This window comes from Danio rerio, chromosome 19 (genome assembly GCF_052040795.2).
Source record: "Danio rerio strain M-AB ecotype USA chromosome 19, GRCz13ab, whole genome shotgun sequence".
Classification (NCBI taxonomy): Eukaryota; Metazoa; Chordata; class Actinopteri; order Cypriniformes; family Danionidae; genus Danio; species Danio rerio.
The window spans coordinates 45,916,407-45,937,500 of NC_141039.2; the positions used below are offsets into that span (position 1 = coordinate 45,916,407).

The window sequence follows — 21,094 nt, forward strand, 5'->3', positions numbered from 1 at the left end:
TTTCATTGCTCTATTTTAGGATGCTTTATCTCAGTCCTCCGGTTCAGCGCCTTTTCACTTGATCTGCAATTTTCATAAATCATTAGGAAATGTGCTGAAGTGATTGTCTCGATGCTGGTGTTGTAGGAGCGAAGTTTCCCATTAAGTGGACTGCACCGGAGGCGGCTCTCTATGGTAAATTCACCATCAAATCAGACGTATGGTCTTTCGGCATCCTGTTGACGGAGCTGATTACCAAGGGCAGAGTGCCATATCCAGGTGTGTCACAAATCTGTGTTTGTTTGTTAAATGAAACTCAATGCAAGATAAGGCGGCTACAAATGCACATGTAGGAGGCTATTATGGCTGCTGCAATTATCATAGTTCACCCAAAAAAGAAAGTTCTGTCGTTTACTCACCCTTCACCTGGTCCAACTTAGAGTTTCTTTCTTATCTTGAACACAAAAGAAGATATTTTGAAGAATTTTGGAAGTGTTTGGCCTTTTTTTTTTACTATGGCTGTCCAACATTCTTCAAAATATCTTCTTTTGTGTTCAACAAAAAAATAAACTCATAATGGTTTATAAATGGTGAGTAAGGGTGCTTTCACACCTAGATGTTTGTTTCAAAACCTAGTGCGTTTCACTCTTTAGCTGGGTTCATTTGGCATAACAATCGGTCCTAGGGTGCCTGAATCAACTGTAGTGAGAAAACAATACAAACCAGACTACATCACAGTGTATTATGGATATGTAATTGTCATATATATATATATATATATATATATATATATATATATATATATATATATATATATATATATATATATATATATATGGCGAAATTAATGAGATTTATGAGTAGGGCAGGAATCATTCATTTATTTTCTTGTCGGCTTAGTCCACAGGTGTCAAACTCCGTTCCAAAAGGGCCGCAGCTCTGCACAGTTTAGTCCCAACCCTAATTAAACACAGCTGATCAAACTAATTGAGTCCTTCAGGCTTGTTTGAAACCTACAGGTAAGTGTGTTGGAGCAGGGTTGGAACTAAACTTTGCAGGGCTTCGGCCCTCCAGAAATTGAGTTTGACACCCCTGGCTTAGTCCCTTTATCAATCCAGGGTCTTCACAGCGGAATGAACCACCAACTTATCCAGCAGGTTTTTACACAGCGGATGCCCTTTCAGCCGCAACCATCTCTGGGAAACACACACACATATACACACACTCATACACTACGGACAATTTAGCCTACCCACTTCACCTGTACCGCATGTCTTTGGATTGTGGGGGAAACCGGAGCACCCGGAGGAAACCCACGCGAACGCAGGGAGAACATGCAAACTTCACACAGAAACGCCAACTGAGCCGAGGTTCGAACCAGTGACCCAGTAGGGCAGGATGTCCTATTGGTAAATGTGCATTTTTTGTTGAATATGAAAGTGAACGCATGCTGAAATATTTACGAGAGCTGTTTTAAACTGACCGAAATTACCATCTGATCTCTGATCTTATAATATGTTGTATTAGGCCTACTGTTTTTTCAATTCTGCACTGATACCTCGAAAGAAGGATCAACATTGATCTGCTTCATGATCTGACTGCAGTCTTAGTTCATCTGTTAATTCTTTCTATAATGTAAGCCTATAATGCATAATTCTAGCCAATGTTTTTTAAGCTCATATATAACAATGAAAAAAAGCTATTAAACGTCTTATTCTTATTTTAAAATAATGAAATAAATGTACAAAATTTACAGACAATAGATTGATTGATTCAATAGATTTGTACAACTCTTGACAACTGAAATGAGGCTCTGTGCGAGAAAGTCCCTCCTGTGATTAATATTTTATAAATGTCTGTAGGTGTCACCATTCAAAGGTAAAGTGCACCTTTTCACTTATGATGTCTCATTGCTCATCATCTTAAAATAACATATGACAGCTGAGCGGAATCCATAGGACAAATAAACCTTGACCTTAAATTCTAACCAGTGTAAGGAGAGTTGACTTGAACGTGGCTTGTTTTAACCATTTTAGTTTGGTTATAAACTTTACCATATGAAAGTGAACCGCACCATGAACAAAAGGCAACATTGTAACAATTTTAATCCCTGTTTTGGAACAAACAGGTGTAAAAGCACCCTAAATGTTGATTTTTGGGTGTATTATGCCTTTAAAATAAATAGTGTCGGGTTTGCTGCATTGTATTTACAGCTGAACAAATTTTTTTGGACATTTTTGAAAGTTTATTGTTAGTTTTTTTTTCTTATTTAGATGGCAAAAACTATTGTTTAAAGTCAAGAAAAATGAAAACAGCTCATTTAATATTCAGTTTTTAATAGTTAAACTAAATCTTTGGGAAATAAACTGTATGTAAAAAAGCCAAACAATACACTACTTGTGAAATGTTTGGGGTTGATTTTTATTGTGTTTTACTTAAAGTAACTCCCATACGCTCATCAAGCCTGGCAAAAATAAATAAAAATAATAATAAAACAGCAATATCAATACAATATTAGTACAATTTAAGATAATTTTTAATTAATACATTTTTTATTGATTCATTTATTCGTTTTCCTTCGCCTTAGTCCCTTTATCCATCAGGGGTTGCCACAGCAGAAAGAACCGCTTTATTTTTTAATATATATTATAAAATATAATTTATTCCTGTAAAGCAAAAATATTTGCCAGTGAGGTAAAGAATATAATCTGAATGCAAATTAAAACAAGATTATTTAGCTTACCCCAAACTCTCAGAAATAAAGGTATGGGAGCTGTCACTGGGGCATAACCTTTTTAAAAGATTCATATTTGAACCCAAAGAGTCCACAATGGTACCTCAAAAGTGCATATTAGCACCCAAATGAATGGGTACAAATATGAATCTTTTTAAAAAGGTAATGCCCCAATGACAGCTCCGTTACCTTTATTTCTGAGAGTGTACTGTCAGATACTTTAGCCTGTTTTAAAGAAAAACTCGAATTTGCTATTACTGAAAAACAAACTATATTTTTGCTCGTCTAAAAATGTTTCTTGATTTAAGAATTGATAGCTATTCAGACTAAAATCAAGGTAAACACTCCTAGTAGGAAAAGCATTTTTGCAGTGCCCAGACCCTACAGAGTTTAGCTTCAAATCGCTTCAACACATCTGCCCAGAAGTTTCTAGTATATCTAGCAAGAGCTTGATTAGCTGGCTCAGGTGTGTTTGATAGGGTAGGAGCTAAACTCTGCTGGACACCGGCCCTCCAGGGCAGAGTTTGGACACCCCTGATCTAATGCATCCTTGCTGAGTGACAGAATTAACAAGATAGTTCACCCAGAAATTATAATTTACTCACTCCTAAATGGTTTCAAACATTTGAGTTTCATTCCTCTGTTAAACACAAAAGAAGATATTTTGAAGAACGCAAAAAACTGGTAGCCATTGACATTAATTAAACAATACTATGAAATTTAATGGCAATATTGAAATTTTTGGGTGAGCCATCCCTTTAATTTTCTTTAGGAACATCTCACTGACCTCAAACCTCAATGCAATATTACTGGTAATAATTAGAACTATTTTTAAAAGACCAGGTGTAAACAGGGCCTTAGTTGTCCAGGTAACCGTTGAACATCTAGCAGAGATTTTCTGTTCTGCAGACTAAAATAACTCAACAAGAAAGCACACATTAGAAATGACTTGAGTCGTCTACATTCAGACACGGTTACATTTATATCTTGCACAAGAACTATGACAAATAATGCAATATTTCCGGAACCGCATGCATTCAAATATCCCCATTATTGTGTTCATCAAATTTTATTAAGCTTTTTAAAACATTTTTGGTAAATAACACATTCAAAACATCATCATCACTCATTTCAATGTAAATATGAAGTGTAAGTGAATTGTTAAGTGCAGCATGGACTTTCATGATGCTGTATTTGCTGGCAGTGTGAATTGAAAAGGGTGCTTGATTTGAAATGAATAATCCTTTAAAAAGTCCTTGAATCTGCTTTTATGGAAGAGTGGGAACCCTGTTAATTGCTTAAAGGGACAGTTCACTCAAAGATGCAAATATAGAGATATTTTGATGAAGAATGCTGGAAACAGGTAGCCATTGACACTAATAAACAAATACAATGGAAGTCAATGGTGATATTTATATTTTTCAGATTTTTTAGAAACATCTCACTGACCTTAAACTTCTTCTGTGTGTAATGTTTGTGCACAGGAATGAACAACCGAGAGGTGCTGGAGCAGGTGGAGCGCGGGTACCGTATGCCGTGTCCGCAGGGCTCGCCGGCATCTCTGCACGAGCTCATGCTTCAGTGCTGGAGGAAAGACCCCGATGAGAGGCACACATTCGAGTATCTGCAGAGCTTCCTGGAGGATTACTTCACCGCCACCGAGCCCCAGTACCAGCCCGGAGAGAACCTGTGATAGACACACTTATGTCCATTAGTTCAATATATCCTTCAGGAAAGACGCCGTCGCCTTTACTTTCAAGAACTTTACTTTCAAGAACAACTAATTTTTGATCCACAGCTTCTCAATCACAAGCTTCAGTGCAACCGCTCATCTTGTGCTTTGGTTTGAGACTTACTTGCAAGCTTAGGTCACTTTTGAGAAGTAAAACAGTCTAAGACGTCGATTTATTTTACTTGAGCACATTAATATGCCTGTCTGCTGATTAAAGGGATAGTTTGCTCAAAAAATGACTGATCATTTACTCACACTTTCATGTTTCTATCTTCAGAAGAATGCTGAAAGCTGGTAACCATTAACTTCCATTGTATTTTGTGTGTGTGTGTGTTTTTCCTACTACGGAAGTCAATGGTTACCGGTTTCCAACATTCTTCAAAATATCTTCTTTTGTGTTTAGTAAAGTTTTGGAGCCACTTTTGGAGTAAATATTAAGTACATTTTTATTTTTGAGTGAACTATCCCTTAAAGCTATTAAGCACAAACTGTATGTAATCATATTAATACCTACTTGTTTCTCTATATCCATCTACTGTGTCTGAATGTAGACGACTCAAGTCATTTTTGATGTGTGGTTAACTTGTTGAGTTATTTTAGTCTGTGGAACAGAAAATCTCTGCTAGATGTTCAGTGGTTACCTGGACAACTAAGGCCCTGTTTACACCTGATCTTAAAGGGATAGTTCATCCAAAAATTAAAACTGACTCACTATTTACTCACCCTCAAACGTTAAGAGTTTCTTTTTTCTGTCGAATACAAAAGAAGATATTTTGAAGAATGTTGAAAACGGGTAACCTTTGACTTCCATAGTAGGAAAAAACAATTACTTTTGGTTTTAAACATCAAACATAAAGACACTGAATATTTTGAAGTGAAGAGTGAGTTAATGATGACTGAATTTTCAGTTTTGGGTGAACTAAAATTATTTAAAGATGCGTTTAGGTGTTTCGTTTTCAGTGTTTGACCACTTTCAAGATTTTTTTTCAAAAGCATGATCTTTAGCCAGGTGCATTGATGGACGTTTTTCGGTTTATTTACAACTAATATTGCTAAATAAACCCAAAAAGACAATGGAAAACTATCCATTTAGCCAGAAAACTACACCGACCCCTCTGGATTTGTGTTAGAATTAAGTCATGATTTTTTCTTCTTCTTAAGATTTCAGACACCAACATGTGTAAATTGATGTTTTTTCTTTTTTGTGGCCATTTGAATGAAAAACAATCAGATCTAATGCATTCTTATTTCTGGAAGCTCAACTAGTTTGCGTTTTGAGTCATCAGCTATAGATATTAACCTAAATGCATCCTAATGCTGTGTAAACAGGGTCTGTTGTAAACAGGAATGCAAAGCTGAAGCCAAAAATTCAATCTTGAAATTACAGAAGAGGTGTGTTTGCGTGTCAAGACACTTCAAGATGCGTTTGTTTCTTTAAGCCAGTCATGTTATAGCTTTATAACCTTTCTTTGTTTAATTGTGAACCTAACAGTCTTATATTATCTTACTAGAAAGCAGTTCTGTCATATAATAAGAGGACTTAACAAAAAGACTTTCTTCAGAGCTGTCCTTTGAATTGAAACATTGCTGCAATGCATCCTGCATTTTTACACTGTATTTTACATTTTATGTCATATCTCAATAATTTAAGTACCTATCAAATCTGTGCCTTAATTGGGGGGTTTCAGTAAAAACTATAGCCCTGAACTGGAGAATGTGTATTTCAGTTATGCAATGTGTTTGTGCCAATCTATTACACTGAGCTTACTGAACTGAACCCGTGTGTCTAACATGTGTCTTTTACTCAACTCAATGTGGGTTATCAAGGGCAATACAACTGTGTAAAATGGATTGCTTCTAGTTTAATAAGGTGAGCATACGTGCATTTGCGGGACACATTGACAGACATGAGCAATCATGTTCTGGATGTCTTGATGTTCATATGCTTTTGCTGAAACCATCGGCTTCCATATATTTAGTATATAATAACATAATTTGTGCAGAAAAGCCCATTCCCTTGAAGCACTATCTGTTTCCAGTAATTTATTTATTTTTTTAAAGGCTTGATAACAACTTATGCAGATTTATTTAGAGAAACTACATTACCCATGATGCTTTGCAATCATGGGTAATGTAAAAATGAGCCTACTAGTTTTAGAGGGGTTTTAGCCATTTCCAGGCTGGTTTCCAGCCATTTCCAGCCAGGTCTTAGCTGGTCAGGCTGGAAAATGACCAGCCAAATCCAGCTAAAACCAGCTTGACAGGCCTGGTTTAAGCTGGATATAGCTGGTTTTGGCTGGACTCCCAGCTGGGCTAGGCTGGTTTTAGTTGGTAACACCAGGCTGGAAATGGCTGGAAACCAGCCTGAAAGTGGCCAAAACCCCTCTAGAACCAGGCTAGTTGACCAGCTAAAACCAGCCTAGGCTGGTTTAAGCTGGATTTTTCAGCAGCTATTCCTAGAAAATTATATATTAAAACGGCAACATTACAAAAACAAAATGGCGGAATTCGCTGATTACCTTGCAACTCGCGTTTTTCTACTCCGACAAATGGGATGAGACCACTTATACGTTCATAAAAGTTGTAAGTTTCAACAAAAAATCCAGTTGTTCACAACTGCATTTACACGCTCTCCACTTTACTGTCCACAAGATGGCAGAAGAGCCACAGTATGCGAGCTGTGCGGGTTTTTAGTATGCTGTATTGGTTTATTAATTATCCTGCTGGGGTTTGTAGTCATGATGGTACATTCCGTACCTGCACTGAGCTGGCACTTTGTTCTTGCCGCAGATTTGATTTCTACATTTATAAATTAAACAGCTTGTAGCATCTACATTTTGCTGCAGCAGTTGAGCGTGATCCTCTGCAGCCCTGGAGGAGTGTGTGGATGATGAATGATGAGCTTTTATCTAAAAATCTGATATAACTAGAAGATTTTAGATGATTGTAATCTTTGTTTTTAGATTTCAGCCTGTTTTTGTTCTTTGTTTAGCTAAATGCTAGTCAGTAAACAATTTAGTGAGTAATTTCTGTCTATGCTTTTATGTGAGATACAACATTTGGTATGTTAAAATTGTATGTAGAAATTGTGAACTGATCAAATATTATAATCATAATAAGGAGAAGCACAACTCAATGCATCAATGTTATCAAATAAAATTGCAATCAGCCTGTTAGGCAGCTTAATATATATATATATATATATATACATATATATATATATATATATATATATATATATATATATATATATATATATATATATGCAGGTTTTCTTTGTTATAGTGTGAAGGAATGGCAAAAAAGATTGAACCGTGAAAGAAAATAAATGTAATTATTGTATGTCAGAGCACAGGAACTCAAACAGATTCAGCCATTATATTATTGGAGGCTCACTGGATGTTCTAAATTGTATTCAGCCTTTACAGGACATCAGACAGTTTTTAAAGAGACAGTTTACCCCCAAAAAAATGAATCTTCAAATTAAGATCACATTGAGTATACTGCACCAAGCAGTGTCATTGACTTTCATTGCTAACTTGCATTAAAAAGGGAACGGTTTCTCTTTTCAATGAATATTTACAGTGAAAGTCAATGAGTCTTTTTTGCCTTGTCATTTGTGTAGGAGCAGGAGTGATGCTTAAAAAAACAAATAATCTTATTATCAGTTTAATAATAAAAATAACAATTATTAGTAGTAGTAATGTCCCATGGATAAGAAAAAGTCATACAGGTTTAAGACTGATTAAAGGCCATTTTAGACGGTACAGAAATGGATATAGATATATAGAGCGATATATAAGATATATTGTTGTTATAATTATCATTATTAATATTACTAAAGTGAATTTACTTGGAAAAAAATATTGAAATCATAAAGCGTGTATTCTAAATATTATTATAAATAATATACACTGTCTATAACTAATTATAAATTATTCAAATTTTTATTAGAGATATTTTCTGTTTTTTCTGTCATTTATTTTTTATTTATCATGTAATTTGTTATTTTATGACATAAATGTATTCCATATTTTATACTTAAAATAAAACGAATAACCTAATTATCAATTTAATAATAAAAAATAATAATTAATGTCCTATGGAAGAGAAAAAGTCATACAGGTTTGAGGCCGATGTAATTTTTTTTTTTTTTTGGTGAACTGGCCCTTTAAGACTCTTAAAGCTAAAGACTTTAAGGGCCTTTAAACGAGAAAAGCTTGTTTGTATCATATGGAAGAGTACTGACCATTCATAATAAATGAATGACTTAATTTGCACTGTTTTAAAGGTATAGTTGACAAAAAAAAAAAAAAAAAAAAAAAAAAAAAAATATATATATATATATATATATATATATATATATATATATATATATATATATATAATTTTTTTATTATTTTTTCATCGTTCACCTTAATTTCTCATTTGAACATTCCAAATTGCCGAATAAATGTCAATGATAACCAAAAATGATTGCAACATGAATATTTTTCTGAATGCATTTGTTTGTATTGATGATCAAACAGGTTTATAAATGACAAAATAATTATCTTTTGTGTCTCTTTAATGAGTAAAGTATATTTAATATTTCATCTTTCAATCAACATGCAAAAGACCCCCAAATTTGGGTAAGTGACCCTCCGGTAAAATATAAATGCATCATTTTATTTGTGAACATTTTATATTAAAATGTTTTTAACTTTGCTTTATTGTTAAATTATTGCCTTTTTACCAAGTCATTCTTTATTAATTAATTAATTAAATCATTTATATGTTTACTTGTTTTAATCTAATTTGTGTTTATTTGTGTTTGTTTTTTTATTTTAATCACATTTTTTATTATTAAATTTATTTATATTTTTCATATTTGTTTTTATTTTATTCCCATTTTTATTATTAATTTAGTGGAGTAATTTGTGTTATTTATTTTATTGTTAAATTATTTATATTGTCCTTGAATTATTCATATTATTAAGAACATTACTTATGTAACATTTGTTTGTACTTTTTTAAGCTCTTTCTCCACATTTCCACACGGACCCCCAACCACTCATCTGGACCCCAGTTGAAAACCTCGGCGTGATGGAAACTGATTGATCAGAAACAATCAGAAACAACTCTGATCTGAGCTCCTCTGAACCTCACAGAAATGTGTACGCAGATCTTTATTTCTTCAGTCTGACTGTTTTATACTGAACGCAATGAGAGAAAAAGAGAGAGATCTAATTAATTGTTTTGTGTGTGTATGTGTGTGTGTGTGTGTGTGTGTGTGTGTGTGTGTGTGTGTGTGTGTGTGTGTGTGTGTATTATCCTTATTATTATTATTACTAAAGTGAATTTACTTGAAAAAAAAATATTGAAGTTGAGAGAGAAAATATTGGATTTTACAAATAATATTATAAGGGCGTTATGGTGGCACAGTGGGTAGCACAATCGCCTCACAGCAAGAAGTTTGCTGGTTCAAGCCTTGACTGGATCAGTTGGCATTTCTGTGTGCAGTTTGCATGTTCAACCTGTGTTGGTGTTATTATTTTTTATTGATTTGTATGAATAATATGATATATTGAGTAATAATATGATATACACAATATTAATATGATATACTGAATAATAATGAGATACATTGAAAAATAATATGATTTATTGAATAATAACATGATACACTGAATAATAATGAGATATATTGAATAATAATATGATATATTGAATAACAAAAGATTCACTGAATAATAATATGATATATTGAATAATAATAAGATGTGTTGAATAATAATAAGATATATTGAATAATAATATGATATATTGAATAATAATAAGATGTGTTGAATAATAATAAGATATATTGAATACTAATATGATATATTGAATAATGATATGATACACTGAATAATAATGAGATATATTGAATAATAAGAGATTCACTGAATAATAATATGATATATTGAATAATAATAAGATGTGTTGAATAATAATAAGATATATTGAATATTAATATGATATATTGAATAATAATAAGATATATTGAATATTAAAATGATATAATGAATAATAATAAGATATATTGAATAATAATATGATATAATAAATAATTATAATATAAATTGAATAATAATATGAAATATTGAATAATAATATGATATATTGAATAATAATAAGATGTGTTGAATAATAATAAGATATATTGAATATTAATATGATATATTGAATAATAATAAGATATATTGAATATTAAAATGATATAATGAATAATAATAAGATATATTGAATATTAATATGAAATATTGAATAATAATATGATATATTGAATAATAATAAGATATATTGAATATTAAAATGATATATTGAATAATAATATGATATAATAAATAATTATAATATATATTGAATATTAATATGAAATATTGAATATAAATATGATATATTGAATAATAATATAATATATATATATATAACATTAATAGGATACATTGAATAATAATATGATATATTGAATAATAATAAGATATATTGAATATTAATATGATTTATTGAATAATAATAGGATATACTGAATAATAATAAGATACATTGAATAATAATATGATTTATTGAATAATAGTATGATATATTGTACAATAATAAGATACATTGAGTAATAATAAGATATATTGAATAATAAGAGATACACTGAATAATGAGATATATTGAATAATATTATGACATATTGAATAATATGATATATTATTTATATTTTATGTAATTATTATGTATAAATATAATCTTTTTACCGCTATTTTGACAATACATAATAAATAAAGCAACTATTGAATTGAATTGAATTGAGAGAGAGAGAGAGAGAGAGAGAGAGAGACAGAGAGAGAGAGAGAGAGAGAGAGAGAGAGAGAGAGAATGAATGAATGAAGTCACGACAAGCAGGACTTCAGTACCCAGAGTTCTCGAGAAGAGTGAGGGGAAAAAACAGCTAGACAGAAGAATCTACGGCGGCCCGGATGCCCCCGCCGACAAGGCACGTCTCTGACTGGATTCCTGCGAGTTGGTTTGCAGAGGGCGAGAAACGGCGCAGAACGGCGCTCAGTACAGTTTCTGCGCTCCTGTGGCAAACTGCGGCACTCTCCCACTACAACCACACTTTCTTTAAAGCGCTGACAGAAACACGACAGTTTTCCCTGCATACATTTTTGTGCATTTTTGTTCCAGTTCTTTTTTCTTTTTGTAAAACCAGATGCTGAACAGCCGACGCAACACAGAAGAGGACCGAGATGACCATTCACTCATAGTTTTTTTTGTGTGTGCAGATGTTGTTGTTCACACAGACTGTCACTCCTCTGTGCTTTTAGGATGTTGCATGTCAGCGGTCTGTGTGTGATCCAGCAGCCGCTCGGAGCCTGAGGAGAGAGCGTGAAACGCGGCAGCTGCAGCGGCGGAGCCCCGGCGGCGCCTCCCGGTGAGTGCGCGGCGCGCGTCTGCCCAAAAATTTGCATAGTCTTCCCCCCTGCATTTCACGAGGGTTTGTGTTTTCTATTGAAGGAATTTTTATTAACCTCATCGCTGCCATTCATTGAGCTCGCGATAGGTCACTCGCATACACACACGAGCGCGCGCGCGCACTCTCCATATCGCACTCACCTACTACATCACACACATTTGTAGCTGTCACTCTTATTAAATCGCGCTAGAATAACGCAGTGTGGTGGAATCAGATTGTTGAAGATATTTTTTGATTAGTGTGAATTGAGTTGTGCGTAATGCATGCGTGTGAGTGGCAAACATTAATGCTCTGAGTGTGGAATACTAAAGTGGATGTTGACTGACGGCATGCACGCGCGTCTGATAATGCGCGGGGTGATTATTATGGGCAGACAGCAGCAGCGGCAGCATCGTGCACTGACTGCACTTTTTGATTTAGCCTAATTATGTTTTTCAGATTCAGTTTGGAGTGATTTTTGTATTGCATTTGCTGGGTGAGTGACAGAATATGTGTTGGAGTCGTCATATTGTTGGCGCACATACAGATGTAATGCAGCGTTTCACGCGTTAAGAGTTGTCTGCTGTTTGACAGTGGGCAATGATGAGCAATGCAGTGGCGCGTTGGCGCAAGTGTTCGGCGACGGTGACGCGCGGATGTTTATGTTGTGACAGGCGCGATTTTAACAAAAACACGCGAGCTGCTCTGCCCCAAACACGCACATGGTGGCATTACGGAAACACGGACGCTTTTAAGAGCATGCAGGGAGATTGATTAGCGCGTAGTTTCAGTAGCTGTACTGGGTTGTCATGGAGACTGACAGGTAAAAGAGAGGTAAACTGACTAGTGAGGAGGCTAAAATTGGATTGGATTAACATGTAACGTCGCATGTTGGGGGTTTTGTGTAAGAAGAAAGCTTAAATAACTTAAAATGTGGGTGAAATTATGTTAATTGAGCATACACTGAAAACAATTAATAATTGGAAATCACATTTTTAAGGTATAATAAAATTATGAGCTGAATTTAAACAAACAAATTAGGTAGAATAACATTACTAAATTTCATTTGTTTGCTTAATCTAGGCCACAAATTTTTTTTGTATATGCTTATTAAGGCAAGGCAAGTTTATTTATATAGCACATTTAATACACAATGGTAATTCAAAGTGCTTTACATAAACAAGAATGAAAAAAAACAAGATAAAAATTATTAAAACAGATAAAAACAGATTAAAATGTGTAAAACAGGTTTTAAAAATAGAACTTCTTTTAAAAAAATAGGCCTACATTAATTTTTTAAAATTATTATTAATATTATTTTTTTTTTTTTGTGTGTGTGTGTGTGTAACAGATTTATGCAAAAATGACTGATCCGGGACATGTGCTTATTAAAATTAAATTAGCCTATATGTGAACCAAGACCACAAAGAAAGTCATGAGCTAATTCTAAAGCTGCATTAATGGGCTGTCCATTGATGTATAATATGTTAGGATATAGCAATATTTGCATGAGATGCAACTTTTTAAATATGGGATTCAAATAAATCTATATATTGAGAAAGCCACGTTTAAAAAGATCTAAATGAAGTGCTTTGAACTGTACATTACTAATCAATAATTGAAACTTACAGAATATTTTTATAGTAAAATGACCTGTTATTAAGGCCAGATATAATCTGTGGACTTTTTGACATTTCTGCACAGAATTTTAAATAAATAAACAAACAAAAATAATAATAAAAATAAAATCAGGATTTATGCAGAATGATTTTAAGTGAATATGACCTGAAAAATTAACATAATAATACAAATAATACAATTATACATAATTAAAATAAATTAATTTATTTAAGGTTTACAATGCAAATTCAATTAGGACCACTAATTCAAACAAAGTTACAGCAACTCTCTTCTATAATGCATCCGCTAAAAGACTTTGTAAACTGTATTGTGTATAAATCATCTAAACATTTGCATAGTACTCAATAATATCACTGAAAGTAAAATAAAAACTAAATATATTCCTTATATAGATTCCTATTTTTTCTTTTTAAATATTTCCCAAACGATGTTTAACAGAGCAAGGACATTTTCAGTGTGTCAGATAATATTTTTTCTTCTGGAGAAAGTCTTATTTGTTTTATTTCAGCTAGAATAAAAACATTTTTTAATTTTTTAAAATCCATTTTAAGGTCAATATTATTAGCCCCTTTAAGCTATATATTTTTCTGATAGTCTACAAAACAAACCATCATTATACAATAACTTGACTAATTACCCTAACCTGCCTAGTTAACCTAACCTAGTTAAGCCTTTAAATGTCATTTTAAGCTGTATAGAAGTGTCTTGAAAAAATGTCTAGTCAAATATTATTTACTGTCATCATGGCAAAGATAAAATAAATCTGTTATTAGAGATGAGTTATTAAAACTATTATGATTTATTATTATTATCAGAAATGCGTTGAAAAAATCTGCTCTCCGTTTTAACAGAAATTGGGGGGCAAAAAACAAACGGAAGCTAATAATTCTGACTTCAACTGTATATATACACATCTACACACATTAACATAAAGAAATTTTAATTTTGATGAGCTCAAAAATTGGTGTAAATCTTAAATGTAAAATGCAACGTAGATGTTTTTTTTTAGTTTAAAATCTTTTGTTAGAACAGATTTAATGTTAATGCCACTGCAAAAAAAAAAAAAAAAGTTTTTGTCTTGTTTGTAGTCATGTAAATCAAGAAACATTTTCAATACCAGTAAAAAAGATGCATTGTTTTAAAAAGTATTGAGTCAAAATGAAGTGTATTTGTACAAAAATAATCTGCCAATGGGGTCAGTAAAATAATCTTGTTTTCTGTTTAAATTCAGATCACTTTGCTGGCAGATTATAGCTTGTTTTAAGTAAAAACTCGCTTTTGTATTAATAAATTTGTATTTATTATTTCTGAAAACAAAATATATTTTAGTGGTCTAAAACTATGGAGCTAAAAATATGACAAAACAATCTGAATTTGAATCATCTTCATTTTAATTACTTTTGTAATATAATACAGCTGAATAGTATATGCAATTAAAAATTGCCATTGAATTTCCTAACATAAATTTCAGATGTTCAATATTCAGGTTAAGAAATTAAAATTCAAAACCATTTTTAACGGCACATAATATTTTGGTTTATTATATTACTATTGTCAATGATTAAAATGAACACGATTCAAATTCAGATTGTTTTGTCATATTTTAAGCTCCATATAAAAATGCTTCTTACATTAGATCAGATTAGATCAGATTGTTTTCAGTGTCCTGTTGTCTTCTGAGCCTTTTTATAGTTAGTATAGATCTGTGTTCATCTCTCATTCAGGTTAGGGTTAGAGTTAGCCACACACTTATGTTAATCAGTTAAATAAATGAATCATCCAGGTATCTAAAGTGCACTTGTTCTGTTTAGACTATTCAGTGTGAATGCACTACAACTGCTTGTTTTCGGTTTGAATTCAGATTATTTAGCTTATTTGAAGGAAAATCCACTTAATTTTGACTTAATATTTCTGAAAACAATATATTATTACTGCTCTAAAAAAATGGAGCCAAAAATATGACAAAACAATCTGAATTTGAATTGTGTTACAATTGTTGTATAGTACAGCTGAATATTATTCGCCATTAAAAATTGCCTTGAATCTTTTAACTTAATTTCACACTTTCAATATTCAAGTTAAGAAATTGAAAACAATATTTAATGGCAAATAATATTCAATTTGATTCATTTACAATTGTCGGTAATTAAAATGAACACAATTGGAGTTTATTGTTTTGTCATATTTTTAGCTCCATATAAAACTGCTTCTTAGATTCGGTTAGATTCAGTGTTTCCACTGTCCTGTTGTTTTACAGAGCTGTGTTCATCTCTCAATTGGGTTAAGGTTAGGGCCAGGGTTAGGCACACACTTCTCATCATCCACATTTCATTTTGCTTACCCTAATGGCGGATTATTTAGCCTGTCTTAAGGAAAAACTAGCTTAATCTGGATTTATTATATGGCCATTACATATGTACCAAGCAACGAAATGCAGTTAGATCTAAGGAGTGCAATAGCAGCAGTGCAGTACAGGTATAAGTTATACAGTAAGTGCAATTATAGAAAACTATGGGTAATATTTAGAGATGGATGTACTTTGAACATAACACATGACTGAACACTACATATTCTTGAGTTTTTTTAAATTTGTTGCATTCATTCATTCATTAATTCCTTCATTAATTCATTATTCCACCCACCCATCCATCCATCCATCCATCCATCCATCCATCCATTCATTCATTCATTCATTCATTCAACCATAAATCCATCCATCCATCCATCCATCCATTCATTCATTCATTCATTCATTCAACCATAAATCCATCCATCCATCCATCCATTCATTCATTCATCCATCCATTCATCCATCCATCCATCCATCCATCCATCCATTTATTCATTCATTCATAAATCCATCCATCCATTTATTCAATCATTCATTGATTCATTCATTCATCCATCCATCCATCCAGCCATTCATTCATCCATTAATTCCTTCAATAATTCATTATTCCACCCATCCATCCATCCATCCATTTACTCATTCATTCATTCATTCAACCATAAATCCATCCACCCATCAATCCATCCATCCATCCATTCAATCATTCATTGATTCATTCATCCATCCATTCATTCAGTCATTCATCCATTAATTCCTTCATTAATTCATTATTCCACCCATCCATCCATCCATTCAACCATAAATCCCTCCATCCATCCATTCATTCAATCATTCATTCATCCATTCATCCATCCATCCATCCATCCATCCATCCATTCATAAATCCATCCATCCATTCATTCAATCATTCATTGATTCATTCATCCATCCATCCATCCATCCATTCATTCATTCATTCATTCAGCGTAGTTGCTGTATTTTGTATTGTTTTTATTGCTTGTTTAGTGAATGTCTGCAGCAATATGGCGATGCCCATAACAAATTTCCTGTCAAGGACAATAAAGTTTTACTCCTACTACTACTATTCCAGAGGTCGCCACAACGGAATGAACCGCAACCATTTCAGCATACGTTTTACAAAGCGGATGCCCTTCCATCCGCAACTCAGTACTGGGAAACATCCATACACACACACTCATACACTACGGACAATTTAGTGGTAAAACTTTAAAATAAGGTTCATTGGTTAATGCATTTACTAACATGAACTAATCATGAACAACACATGTACAGCATTTATTAATCATAATTGAACATTTACTAATGCATTATTAACATCCAAGTCCGTGCTTGTTTACATTAGTTAATGCACCATGAGTTAACATGAACTAACAATGAACTACTGTATTTTCATTAACTAACGTTAACTAACATGAACAAATACAGTAGTAAATGTATTGTTTATTGTTTGTTCATGTTAGTAAATGCATTAATTAACATTAACTAATGAACCTTATTGTAAAGTGTGACCAATTTAGTTTATTCAATTCACCTATAGCGCATGCTACTGTGGACTGTGGGGGAAACCGGAGCACCCGGAGGAACGTGGAGAACATGCAAACTCCACACATGGACTCAAACTAGCGATCTTCTTGCCGTGAGGTGACGGTGCTAACCACTGAGCCACCGTGTCACCCTTTCTGTTGCACTGTGACTATATTCAATAAACAAAATCTATAATATAACACACTTGTAACTACATATAAGCCACAATGTCATATTCATGACATTAAAATAGTCCTCTTTGACCCCAGTGCAGGTCATACATGCTGCTGGTGAGTATTGTGTCTATAGGGGAACAGCGGGTTGAATAGGGATTGTCTGTGCATGTGCTACTCAGTCCACCTGTCAGAGAGTGTTGGCTAGTCTTATAGCACCGGTCTCCATGGCAACCTTTATTCTGTAAAGGAAGCTTGGTTTGCCACAACAGCTGGAAAGCTCTGATTGGCAGAGCTGAGAGACGTTGCATTGGCTGAAGCTGACCTTGGCCACAGCTCGTACACACTGCACACACTTAACAGAAAAAAAACACACACATAGCTCCGCTCGCTTCACTCCTCACACTCCCTCAGTCCCCGCTGGCTGGCTGGAGCTGCGTTTTTGGAGAGATTTTCACCTCTGACCTCCCGTTCCTCAGTGTAGGGAGGAAGGGGGAGGCTGTGTTCTGTTGCAGGCTGCTAAGTTAATCCGCATCAGTGTGTGTGTGTAGCTTGTATTCCTTACATTGTGAGGACCAAATATCCTCACAAGCAAGGTAATACCAGTACATTTTGACTTTGTTAGGGAATTTTTTTGGTCCTTATGAGGAAAATAAATGATAAAACTCATAAAACACACAGAATAAAGTATTGTTTTAATGTAAAATGCATATTGTTTCTTGTTAGGGTTGAGTTTAGGGGTGGCGGGTATAAATTATACAGTTTGTACAGTAGAAACATCATTATATCTATGAGAAGTATGCAAGTGTGTGTGTGTATGTGTGTGTGAGAGAGAGAGAGAAAGGTGTCTGTGTACCTTGTATTTCTTGCATTGTGGAAACCAAATGTCCCCACAAGTATAGCAGTACTAGTAAATTTTGACATAGTAGGGAATTTTTTTGGTCCTCATGAGGAAAATAAAAGATAAAACTCATAATTTACACATAATGAGGTATTTTTACAATGTAAAAATGCTAATTGTTTGCTGTGAGCGTTGGGTTTAGGGGTAGAGTTGGGGTCGGCTGATAAAATATAAGGTTTGTACAGTAGAAACTTCATTGTGTCTATGAGAAGTCCTATAAAGATAGCTGTGCAATGGTTTATGTGTGTGTGTGAGAGAGATACTATGTCTGTGTGTGTACCCTGTATTTCTTACAATGTGGGGACGAAAATATACAGTTTGTTCAGTAGAAACATCATTATGTCTATGGGAAGTCCCTATAGAGATAGCTGTGCTAGTGTGTGTGTGTGTGTGTGTGAGAGAGAGAGAGAGTGTGTGTGTTCCTTGTATTTCTTACACTGTGAGGACCTAATGTCCCCACAAGTATAGCAAAACCAGTCTATTTTAACTTTGTTGGGACAGTTTTTGGTCCCCATGAGGAAAAAAATGATAAAACTCATAAATCACACATAAGAAAGTATTTTATTTTAATTTAAAATGCATATTGTTTCCTGTGAGGGTTGGGTTTAGGGGTGGTGGATATAAATGATACAGTTTGTACAGTAGAAACATCATCATATCTGAGAAGTCCCCATAAGGATAGCTATGCAAGTGTGTGTGTGTGTGTGTATATGTGTGTGTGTGTGTGTGTGTGTGTGTGTGTGTGTGTGTGTGAGAGAGAGAGAGACTTACTTACATTGTGGGGACAAAACCCCCATTGAGCGAGTGCGGGTGTGTGTATCTTGTATTTCTTACATTAGGGGGACCAAATGTCCCCACAAGTATAGCAAAAACCAGTACATTTTGACTTTGCAGGGAATTTTTTTGGTCCCCATGAAAATAAATGATAAAACTCATAAACCACATATAATGAAGTACTTTTAAAATATGAAAATGGAGATTGTTTTCTGTGAGGGTTGAGTTTAGGGTAGAGTTGGGGCTGGGGGATAAAATATAAGGTTTGTACAGTAGAAACTTCATTATGTCCATGAGAAGTTCTTATAGGGATAGCTTTATAAATGTGTGTCTGAGAGAGAGCTAGAGAGAAAGAGTGTGTCTTTGTGTGTATCTTGTATTCCTTACACTGTGGGGACCAAATGTCCCCACAAGTTTAGCAATACAAGTACATTTTTACTTTGTGGGGACATTGTTTGGTCCCCATGAGGAAAATACACAATAAAACTAATAATTTACACATAGTTCTGTTTTTAAAATGTAAAAATGCAGATTGTTTCCCGTGAAGGTTGGGTTTAGGTGTAGGATTGGGGTCGGGAGATAATAAATAGTTTTTACAGTAAAAAATTATGTCTTTGAGAAGTCCTCATAAATATAGCTGTACAAGGGTTTGTGTGTATATGAGTAAGTGTCAGTATGTCTGTGTGTGTACCTTGTATTTCTTACGTTGTGGGGACCAGATGTCCCCACAAGTATAGCAATACCAGAACATTTCGACTTTGTGGGGACATTATTTGGTCCCCATGTGGAAAATAAAGGATAAAACTTATAAATCACACAGAATTAAGTATTTTAAAAATATAAAAAATGCAGATTGGTTTTTGTGATAGTTGAGTTTTGGAGTTTATTGTGGTAAATGATGCAGTTTGTACAGTATTCAATTAAATTCTTCTTTATTTATAGTAAGTTCTAGTAAATTTAAACTACTTCAGTCCGATTTTCAGTAGAAACATCATGTCTATGGAAAGTCCCCATAAAGCCAGCTGTACAAGTGTGTGTGTGTGTGATTGTATATGTCAGGTTGTGTGTGTGTGGGTCTGAAAGAAGACAGAGTGAACTTGTGAGCAGGGATGATGCTGCTGATGATGATGGAGCTGGTGTGAGAGTGTGTATCCAGGGGTTCGCTATACCTGGCTGCTTTCTGTGTCTCTCAGTAACGAGCCAACTCTAACAAGAGACAGAACCAGCTCAATTATTAAAGAGTGAGAACGAAAGGGAGGGGAGACGAAGAAGAAAAAATAACAAGAGAAGCAGCGGTAGACTGAGAAACACATATACATCACATAAACAACAGCTCATGCATGCTGGGAGATGCACAGAGACCATCACTATCACACACACACACACACACACACACTGCTGGAAAACAGGCCTGCAAAAGCTTCATGTTTGCTCGTTTTAAAACTCAACTTATGCTGCATTGGTGATTTTAAAACCTGAGGTGTATATCCCTTTAATGCATATTTATTCCAACTCTTCAGGCTTGTCTAATAGACTCATTAAGACTATAGAATTAATCACTTAGCAATTACATTCATGGTGCAGCACGGTGGCTCAGTGGTTAGCACTGTCGCCTCACAGCAAGAAAGTCGCTGGTTTGAGTCCCACCTGGGTCAGTTGGCGTTTCTGTGTGGAGTTTGCATGTTGTCCCCGTGTTGGCGTGGGTTTCCTCCGGGTGCTCCGGTTTCTCCCACAGTCCAAACACATGCGCTATTGGTGAATTGGGTAAACTAAATTGGCCGTAGTGTATGTGTATGA

General features: G+C 34.0%; 2 protein-coding genes across 4 annotated transcripts in view; both read left to right on the forward strand.

Moving 5' to 3' along the window:
• The window catches only part of yrk (Yes-related kinase), a 69,950-nt gene extending 63,728 nt beyond the window's left edge, over window positions 1-6,222 (forward strand). For both annotated transcript variants that reach the window (NM_001365553.1, NM_212781.2), the window contains 2 exon segments: window positions 127-258; window positions 4,198-6,222. In NM_001365553.1, coding sequence (NP_001352482.1) covers window positions 127-258; window positions 4,198-4,406 — 341 coding nt within the window. In that variant the 3' untranslated portion in view covers window positions 4,407-6,222.
• A 5,256-nt stretch (window positions 6,223-11,478) lies between these two features.
• The window catches only part of ahdc1 (AT-hook DNA binding motif containing 1), a 61,702-nt gene continuing 52,086 nt past the window's right edge, over window positions 11,479-21,094 (forward strand). For both annotated transcript variants that reach the window (XM_087296058.2, XM_087296059.2), the window contains exon 1: window positions 11,479-11,892. The gene's annotated coding sequence lies outside the window, so the exon portion shown is untranslated. The remainder of the gene's footprint in view (window positions 11,893-21,094) is intronic.